Source organism: Sus scrofa, chromosome 4 (assembly GCF_000003025.6).
Source record: "Sus scrofa isolate TJ Tabasco breed Duroc chromosome 4, Sscrofa11.1, whole genome shotgun sequence".
NCBI classification, from domain to species: domain Eukaryota; kingdom Metazoa; phylum Chordata; class Mammalia; order Artiodactyla; family Suidae; genus Sus; species Sus scrofa.
Window position 1 is genome coordinate 442,899 of NC_010446.5, and position 9,987 is coordinate 452,885.

General features: G+C 64.7%; 1 protein-coding gene across 1 annotated transcript; it reads left to right on the plus strand.

The window, feature by feature from the left end:
* On the plus strand, positions 202-6,215 carry SCRT1 (scratch family transcriptional repressor 1). The gene is made up of 2 exons (XM_021090532.1): positions 202-807; positions 2,835-6,215. The coding sequence occupies exons 1-2, from the start codon at positions 612-614 to the stop codon at positions 3,776-3,778; spliced, it is 1,140 nt and encodes a 379-aa protein (XP_020946191.1). The 5' UTR covers positions 202-611; the 3' UTR covers positions 3,779-6,215.

Here is a 9,987-nt window from a genome sequence, read left to right on the forward strand (position 1 = left end):
CCGCCGCTCGCTCGGGCTGCAGAACAATAAAGCAAGCCTCCCAGAGACCCCCGCCGAGGACCCCCGCCCGGCGGCCGAGCCCCCGCGGCCCGCCCCTCGCTGCCTGCGCCGGCGGAGCGCGCCCGGGCGCTGGCCGAGGTGCTGGCCGGGCCGGCGCTGGCCGCGGTGCTGAAGCTGCCGACGCTCCGGCCGCCGCCGCCGCGTTCTCCCGGCCCCGCGCCGCCACTCCCGGGGGCATGGGGGGTCGCTGACTGAGGCTCCGCCGCCGCGGCGGGGGGGAGGGGAAGGGGGCCGCGGAGCCGGGCCAGCCCTGCACCCACTCGCAGCCTCCGGGCCCGGGACGGAGCCGCTCCCCCCCCTCCCCGCCCCCCCAGCCTCCTCCCCCGCCTGTCCAGGGGCGGCACTGCGGGCTGGGAAGCCGGGACCAGAGGAGGAAAGGAAGGAAGGAAGAAGGAAGAGAAGAAGAGAAGAGAAGGAGGGAAGGAGAAGAAGAGGGATCCGGAGGAGCAGAGGAGGAAACGCAAGACAGGCAGGCAGGAGAGAGGACGGCACTCGTGCGGCAGCATCCAAAGGCCAGAGTGGGGACTCGTGCTGCTTCCGCCGCTCCTCGGATGGTGACGGGGCCTCGCCGCGGCCGCAGCCCCCCGCGTCCCGGCTCCGCAGGCCCACAGCGCCGGAGCCCCGCAGGAATCATGCCCAGATCCTTCCTGGTCAAGAAGGTCAAACTTGACACGTTCTCCTCGGCAGACCTCGAGAGCTCTTACGGGCGCGCCCGAAGCGACCTCGGCGTGCGACTGCAGGAGAAAGGTGCGAGCTGGGATGAGGCTGAGGGCGGTGAGGGGTCCGGGGCAATGCTGGGAGGGGGTAGAGGGCCAGAATGTAGGGCTGGAGGGAGCAGGAGTCCCAGGAAATAGACCAGAGCGAACCAGAACCAGTAGGAGGCGGTGGCTGGAGAGGGGCTTGGGAGGGGATGGAGATGGGGGTGGGGTGGGGAGAGGGAAACGCAGAGACAGGCCCGAACCGAGCCAAGGCTGGGCCGGGAGAGTGTCAATGCAGGAGGGAATGTGGGGAACGGAGGTCAAGAACAGGAGGTACACACTGACCCACACCCTGACCTGTGGTGGGGCAAACACAGCATGGACACCTGCTGACATGACAGGAGCCAGCGATGCATGCAAACCCACTCAGAAAACTGAGCCTGCCTCAGAACCCTCTTCTCTTCTTTGGCTACACCTCCAGGACCCCCTGCTAGGGCCAGCAGGGAAGCGCTATGAGCTCCAGGGAGTAGCCATGTGGTCCTGGGGGCCGCCCACCTGTCAGGGCGAAGGTACCAGCAGAGGCAGCAGCAGTATCCTCCCTCCATCCAGGGTCAGGAAGAAGGGTGTGGGCAGGTGGTCTGTGGGCGGGCAGGGGAAGTCCAAAGTGGCGGAGGCAGGGGAGGCTCTTTGTGTAAGGGTGCCCAAATTCAAGGACAACTGTGAACATGCAGACAAGGGGTCCAGGAGTGCCAGCAGACTGGGGTGGTAAAACAAGTGTGACCTGCGGGAACATAAGCCTGTGTGCACCCATGTGATTGCGTGTGGCCATGTGACTGTGTGCGCTTGTGTGTGACCCTGTATGAGTGTGTGCCTGCTTGTGTGCCACTACATGGGACCATGTGACTCTGAGGCTGTTATGCACCCATGTGACTGGTGACCCTAGCTGAGAGGGTGTCAGGGGATGGCTGCATGTCTGACCCTGCATGAGTAGGCGGTGTATGCCTGAATCAGCCTGCAGCCTACACAGAGGGGACTCCAGGCTTGACAGTGTCTGAGAGGCTGAGCGTAACCCTGAAGAAGCCAGAGCCAGTATTGTGTGGGGTGTGCGTTTGTGACTTTGAGGTTGTGAGATCCGTCTCATGCCTTGAGAACAACTGCAGTTACAGCATGAATAATGCTGCTGGCCTGCAGTTTGTCCCTGTGAAGGTGTCCCCTGGCGGATGCCCTGGCACTGTCCCCAACACAGCCTCTTATTGGTCACCTTTGCTGGGGCTTGGGAAGGCCCCCACAAAGGATTAGGGCCTGAAGGAAGAGGGTAATGTGGAGCGAGGGTTCAGGATGACCGAAGGCGGGGGGCGGGGGGGGGAGCAGAGTGATTGGCAAGAGGTAGATCTGGAGCCGAAGAGGATCAAGTCTAGTGAGTAGTGGGAGAACCCGGAGATGAAAGGGAGGTGCTAGAGGGGTCGGGGGAGGTAGTAGTCTCCAGGGCTTGTTGGGGGACCTGGAACCCCAGAGAGGGGGCAGCACTGAGGCTGCGGGCGGTTCTCGGCCCAGTGGAAAAGCTGGTGGGAACCACGGTTAGCGGGAGCGCCGGGGTCCCTGGACAGGCAGTCCTGGCTTTGTGCGCTGCGGGTCCGCAGTGTGTTGCATAATCAGGGAAAACTGCTGAAGTGGGGAGAACCCGAGGGGGAGGGAAAGGGGGAGGGGGAGGAGAGGGGGCGGCGGGGAAGGAGGGCGAGGGTAGCGCCGCCCCTCCCCCCTGACCTTGAAGCTCGGCTTCAAGGGAGGGGGGCAGCCGCGCCCGAAGATGCGACTCTTTCCTCCTCCTGCGAGGGTGGGGCGGGCAGGCGGCGGGGCGGAGCCGGCCGGGCCCTGTCTCATCTCTCCTCTCCTCTCTTCCCCTCCCCGCTGTCTCCATCCTCCCTGCCCCGCGGTCCCTTGGCCCCTTATCCTTTGTCCTCCTCCTGGTTCCCTTCCTCCCGGACCCCGGTGTCTCCCGCCTCTCGCCCGCGTGTGTCTCACCCGCTGCCCGCTTTCCCTCCCGCTGTCTGCCTGTCTGTCCGCCTCGGCCCATAGGATACCTCAACGACTACGCGGGGCCCGCCTCCGTCTACGATGGCGACGCCGAGGCGGCCTTGCTCAAAGGGCCGTCCCCGGAGCCCATGTACGCTGCGGCCGTGCGGGGAGAGCTGGGCCCGGCGGCCGCGGGTTCGGCGCCGCCGCCCACCCCGCGCCCGGAGCTGGCCACAGCCGCGGGTGGCTACATCAACGGCGACGCGGCGGTCAGCGAGGGCTACGCCGCTGACGCCTTCTTCATCACTGACGGGCGCTCCCGCCGCAAGGCCGCCAATGCCAACGCGGCCGCCGCCCCCTCCACGGCCTCGGCGGCGGCCCCCGACGGCGACGGCGGAGGTGGGGTCGGGGCGGGGTCCCGCGGTGCTGGGTCGGGGGCCGCGGGTCGGAGCGGCGCGCGCGCGGGGGCGGGCACCGAGGCGCGCTCAGGGCCCGGGGCCGGCGGCGCGGGAGGCCGGCACGCTTGCGGCGAGTGCGGCAAAACGTACGCCACGTCGTCGAACCTGAGCCGCCACAAGCAGACGCACCGAAGCCTGGACAGTCAGCTGGCTCGGCGCTGCCCGACGTGTGGCAAGGTGTACGTGTCCATGCCGGCCATGGCCATGCACCTGCTCACGCACGACCTGCGCCACAAGTGCGGCGTGTGCGGCAAGGCCTTCTCCAGGCCCTGGCTGCTGCAGGGGCACATGCGCTCCCACACCGGGGAGAAACCCTTCGGCTGTGCGCACTGCGGCAAGGCCTTCGCCGACCGTTCCAACCTGCGCGCGCACATGCAGACGCATTCGGCCTTCAAGCACTTCCAGTGCAAGCGCTGCAAGAAGAGCTTCGCGCTCAAGTCCTATCTCAACAAGCACTATGAGTCGGCCTGCTTCAAGGGCGCCGCCGGTGGCGGCCCCCCAGCCCCGGCGCCCGCCGCGCCGCCGCAGCTCAGCCCCGTGCAGGCCTAGGGCGGGAGTGCCTCCGCCAGCCGGGTCGGCTCTCAGCAATACGGGCCCCCAGGGAAGTCTCCGCCGGCGACCAGGCGGAGGGGCCGGAGGGCGGGCCCCTCCTCACAGCAATAGGGGGAGGGGCCCGGCCCCGCCCCGCCCGCCAGGGGCCTTGCCAGCCCCTTCAAGCAATAGGGTCCCGAGGGGAGACCCATCCCGAACCCCCTCCCTTCCTCTCCAGGGTGCCCCAGGCTTTTTTTTTTTTTCCCAGCAATAGGGTCGAGGAGACCCAGAACCGAACCTCATCTCGGAGTTAGGTCTCTGAAGACCGGGGTGGGGTGAGGTAGGAAGCGCCCCCCTCCTTCCTCTTCTGCGCCCCTGGATCGCGTCGCAGAGACTCAGGTCTTCCCCAACCCTTCCCAAGCCTTCCAGGGCCAGGCCTGCGGCCTAGACGTCCAGGGAGCCAGTCCTTCCCCGGCAGCAGGCGGGGGAGGAGCAGGACGGGGGGCTGCAGAGGCGTCCCTCCTCCTCAGTGTTCGTTGACCCCCGGGAGTGTTAGACGCATTGGGGATCGGGGAGGGGGGCGGATGGCGGCACCTCTCTCCCGTGGGTTCCTTTCGGGGCCTCAATCCGAGCCGCTTTCCTACCCTCGCCTCGCATCCTCTGCCAAATCCGAATTCTTCCAGCCCAGTTTCCCCGGGTTCTGTCCTCCATAACGAATAATAATGACGCATATCAAATCGCATGGACTTATCCGACATCCTCAGACCCCGATCCCGCCCGGCCCCGGGGCCCCCTCCCTCGTACCCGGGCATTCGGTGTTGGAGGACGGATTCCTGGGGCCCGGCAGGCAGGCCTGGGCACAGCCCTCTATACACCTCTCTGTATTCGCTTTGCGGGTAAAGCCCCCTGGGGGGGTTGCGGATGCGTCGGGTTTCTTTCTTTCTGTATTTGTACGTTTTATTTATGAACGGATTGCACTCGGGTCAGGGAGGGGGCGTTGAGGCCCCCATCCTTCCCGCCGACGCCCGGGGCTTGGGATGTCCAGGATCTCTTTCCCCGCCCCTGAACCCCGCCCCATCTGGGCTCCGCCTCTTGAGAGCCTCAGGCCCCGCCTCTCAGAGGCCAGCCCCCTCCCCGGAGCTCCAGACCCCGCCCTCATTCTGTTGCCAACTTAACGCCCGTCTATGCCAAAGCCTCGGCGGCGACCCCGCCCCAAGGGCCCGCCCCATTGGCCGCCGCCTTTGTGACGTCACTGCATGCAGCCCCAACCCTCCTCCCGTCCCTTCCCGGGGCTGCCCGCTCCCTGTCCCTCTTAGTTAGCCGAAGCCGACTATAGAGCAATAATGCGCACTGCATGCGAAGCTGCCGCCGCCTCTAGAGTTACTGAGAATCAGGTATCCCCCTGCCCTACTCACCCCATAGGCCCCTAGATCAGGGACGCTGCGCGGGGCCGGACGCGCAGACTTTCTTTCCCCTCCCTCTCCGTACCCCACTTCCCACGGCAGAGGCCGGCGGGTGTAATGGTTTCAGGGGCGGGGCGGGGCAGTTGCCCCCCAAGACCACTCCTTCAGTCGTCCATCACCCACCAACCGTTCATTAGGCACCTACTAAGTGTCAGGCCCGCTGCTGAGTCCGCCAGGGACGTGGCAACCTGCAGGGGGTGTATGTTCGTGACAGGGGCCCTTTGGGCTTGGGTAGGCCAGGGATGGCTGCAGATGCAGAGGGAGCCGCGGTCCCTAGACCCAACCGTGGGCCCCTCCCCCCTCCCCACCCCAGCCCGGGTCCAGTGTTGGACACAGTGGGGCTCTGCCTTTGATTTGGGCCTGGTGGCACAGGCCCATGACCCCAAGGCCCAGCACCACCAGGGCCACCCACACTGAATTTGATTCCTTCCAGCCCACCCTGGCATCAGCAGCTCTGTCATGTCAAGCCAGGGCCCCAGGATGGACAAAAGGTGCACGCTGGAGTATCTGACCTGGCTAGCCCCATCCTCGTGGGTACCAAGCCCGGCTGCCATCCAGCTGCACCCACAGGGGTGGATGTGGACCCAAGGGCCCAGCACTGCAGGGCCCACGTCCAAAACCCCTACATCCCAGCTCCGTGTTCACACAGCTCCCAAGCCGGGACCTGCCCGCTACTGCCGGGCACACCCGCATGCACACGCACACACAGGCGCCCCACCCTACCCCACACGCCTATCTACCTACCTAAGGAGAAGGCCGGAGCGCCGTGGGCCGGCCAGGGTCTCCCGCCTCTCCCCACACCCCGCCGCCGTGGAAAGCCATGGGCCCCCTCCCGCCCCCATAACTAAGCAGCACAATAACCGACTTAGCGAATTCAGGTAGAAGGAACGTTTAGGTAGCACCTATTTTGTACTGATTCTACAAGTAGGGCCCGAGATGCGGGGGCCCTCGGGTGGGGGCTGCGGCCGCTGGCCCGCCCCGCCCCCACCCCCGCCTGCGCCCCGCCGCCTTGTACATACTCCCACCCGGAACAGGCCGGGATTTTTACTCGGGCCGCGCCCCTCTTCCGCCCCCGTTTGGGGCCGGGCCGGCCGGACAGACGGACGGACGGACAGACCTCCTTCCTAAGCACAATAGCACCAGCTCCCCGGAGCGCCGCACCTCCACAAGGAGAATAAATGCCACTCTTGATAGAACTTGGCGTGTCGGGCTGGTGTATACAGGGCCGGGCCACGCCGCAGGGGGCGCTGGGGACGTCTGGGGGGCGTCTTCCCGGTCCTGCCACACCTCAAGGTCAGGCAGGCTCAGGCTCAGGCTCGGCGCTGGGAGTGGCAACCTACCCACGCAGCCCGGGAGTCTTTCGCTAGGGTGTGGTCTTGCACCCTGGAGGGCCTGCTGGGCAGGCCAAAGGAAAGAGCGCGGCCCCGGAGGCAAAGCAGCTGGCCGGTCTCCAGGGGCAGTGAGTCGACTGTTAGGACCTGGTGGAGCGGAGGGACTCCAGCGAACATTCAGGCCAGGCCTACGGCTGATCCAGAATAACCAGAATAGGTATGGCAGAGCTACCCCCACTCCCTGTAGAGGGGCTCCTGCTGCCCCTGCAGGCCCGACAGCCACCAGTAAGCCTTGCTCACCGCCGCTGGAGAAAATAGGGACTGCAGAGGGTCCAAGGCCTGACCCCTTCCTGCAGCTTGCTGTCCACATCTTGACTCCCAGATTCAGGAGCATATGCCCCCCCTCCCCCCGTCTGAGGCCTCCATAGCTTGCTGGGCCAGGCTAGTTTTGCAGAGGAGGTGCCCAGGGGGCCCAGAAGCTTTTACTGCCCTCCAGCTCTACTCAGGATGAGTGAGGTTGAAGCGATGAGGGGCAGGGCCCAGGGTCATGGACCCCTGCCCCAGCAAATGCCCCTGGCACCCAGGGAGGTAGGCATGAGCTTGAAGGCCCCAAATCTTTGGAGGCATGTGGTCAAAGCAGGTCAGCCCAGGGCCAGTGCAGCTGTCTGCACCTTGGCAGGGGACAGGCCCACACAGACTCCGCTGGTGTGGACCGCAGGGGAGGCTCACCTGCAGCATGTCACAGCCTGTAGGCCTGCTGCTCAGGCTGGTGCTCACCTGGAGGTGAGCGCCCCCTTTCGGGAAGCTCTATCATCCTTAACTTCAGGAGGGAAAGCTCCCGGTCTAGGGTGAAGTTAGGTAGCATCAGTGCCCAATTTGCCCATGAAGATTCTGAGCTTCCGAGACAGAAACAGCTTGTCCAAGGGCTGCCTTTGACCGAAGCCCTGCCCCAATCTCTACCCACCCAGATTCACACCTGGGCAGGCACCGACGGCAGGGAGGAAGGCTCCTGGGGGCCCACTCCTCCCCAGGGCTCTCCAGCTTCTCCTGGACTCTGAGGGGTGGCGGAGGGGGAAAGACGGAGGCTGGAACGAGCCCACCCTGGTCTCGGCAGGTGTTCATGAAAGGACTTTGCTTTCCTTGAACATGGAAGGCTCAGGCTGCTGACCGTATTGCCCGGTATCTTCCTATGGACCCTACCCCTCACAGGCCTTGGCATGCCCAAGGCACCTCCAACCAGGAGCCCACCAGAGGCCCTTTCTAACCCCAAAATGTTTCTAGGGCTTTATCTGGCCAGGCCTGCAGGTTCCTCACCCCAGGCCCAGGCCTCCATAAACGGCCGCCACTAGCAGGGGCGTTCCCCACTGCGCTTTCTTGGACAAACCTCATGCACACTTTTGTCCCCAGACACCCCACCTACCTAAGACCTTTTCCTCCTCCCCTGTCTCCCTCAGCCACACCACACCTAGGAGCCTGAGGCGCTAGGGCTGTGGGCGGGGCAGGTGCAGGCCCCACCTCCTTCCCAGAGGCCCCGCCCACTATTACTTTCAATTCCCGCCTCCTCCCCAAAGCAGGCCCTGCGCGCTGCCCCCCCATGAGGCTCTTCCTTATTTGTGCTTATTAGTGTGTTCACAGCCCATGCCTTCCCTCCATTGGCTCCAGGCCCTGATCTCTTTGCTCTCCACTCCAGCGCCGGAATCTTGGTCCCCCAAGGCCCCTGGTCAGATTGGTCCTCTCTGGTGGCCACGGTCCACTCTGGTCGCCTCACTCCTGCTGCTGCTTGTCAGGTGACAACAGCTTGGAGCCTGGACGCAGACACACAGGCAACCGCCTCCAGCAAGACCCTTCACTCACCGGCTACTGCGCTCAGCCCCTCCCCCTACTGGCAGCCTGAGCCGTCAATCTTATCTTCTGCCAATCAGCGTGCCAGCCCAAACCAGCCCTCTAGTTCTTGGCTCTATACTGGAGAGTGGCAGGGCCTGAAGGCTCACAGGGACCCGTGGGCGCAGGGGTTCCCACCAGCTGCCGGGGAGAGGAGCTGGGAGGGAGAGGCAGAGCTCCCGGAGTTCACTCCTATGCTGTTGGTTCTGGAGCCGACCCTTTCCTCGGTCTGACCTCCCTCGGGATCAGTTCTCCGAAAAGCCTACCTCTGCCTGGCCCAGGTCTGAAGATGAACAGATGAACTTTCTGGGGCACCGGAGAGGTGACGGGGCTGGTCCTGACCCACCGAGGTTGTGTGGGCACCTGAGAGGGGTTCTCCCACCCAATCAGCAGGCTGCCAGGTAGCTTCAGCCTGCCAGTTGGGGCTGGCATCAACCCCAAGTGGTCTGCTGTTAGCAGAATGTATCACCACGAGGCCCAGGTGCCTGTCAGTGGATGTGATAGATGAGGGTGAGCCTGGGAAGGTGGACTGACCTCATGCTGAGCCACTTGGTTTGTTTGCATAGAGTGGAAACCTTGCAACCTCTTCTCAACCTTTTTACCTCAGGGGAGCGAATGGCTAGTGGGTTCTGCTGCTAGGGGTGTTTCCTGGGTAAACCAGGCCTGTGCCCCCAGAGAACCCTTGCATCCGGAGAGCCAGGATGTTCACACTCCATGCTCCGTGCAAAATCCACGTCAAGCAAGGTGGGAAGCGAACTTGCCTGCCTGGGAGTCTCACCGTGCAGTTCTTGTGGTGGATTGGATGCTTCGTTTAACGACTGGATGGATGACTGCACAGACTGTGTAATGGCACAGGAGTCTCTGGGTCCTTGCGAATCCGCACCACAGGATCCTCAAGTCCAGGTGGGAAACCGGAAAGCTCTGCGAGTCCGCCGACTAGGGAGGAAGAGGGCGGGGTGGGGAGGCAGCACTGTGGTCCCATCCCAGCCTGGGCCTGCGGGGGAGAGGTGGCGGCCCTGGCAGTCGTTGGGCAGAGTGGGTATCCCGGGGATGTGGGGCCTTGGGCCTTTCTCTTGCTCCATCCTCTGGCCTGGCGCTTGTCTAGACCTAAGCCGAGAACAAGCGGGTGCATATAGTGGTAACCAGAGGGCTCGCGGAGCACGGCTGCGCCTCGAGGTGGGCGTTCGGGAACCAACGCGATGGGTATCAGGTGCGGCGAGCTCTACGGACACGGCGTTGGCCCGAGACGCCTGGACCACAACGCACTAGGCATTTCGTAAGTAAGCTACATCCTCACACTCCGCGCCTGGACTGAAGCCTGACGAAACCCTGTGTTTATAGAGTAGGACAAGGTGCAGGCAGCGGTCAGAGTCAGCAGAGGCTTGCAGCTGCTAGGAAGCCGCGCGCGTTCTGCGCGGTCCTGCGGGCAACAGTGTCCGCCGCCCCGCGACCACAACTCCCAGGGTGCACCGCGCGCTCGCGGCGACCACAATTCCCAGGGTGCGTCGCGCGCCCGCGGACTACAAAATGGGCGCGCGCCGGGGCTCTGCGC

What these genes read in the sequence shown, in the direction of transcription:
- SCRT1 (XM_021090532.1), top strand. Translation starts at nt 612, where the DNA reads ATGGTGACGGGGCCTCGCCGCGGCCGCAGCCCCCCGCGTCCCGGCTCC. An exon ending in CGTGCGACTGCAGGAGAAAG is followed by an intron (nt 808 to 2,834) that starts GTGCGAGCTGGG and finishes CTCGGCCCATAG; the next exon opens with GATACCTCAACGACTACGCG.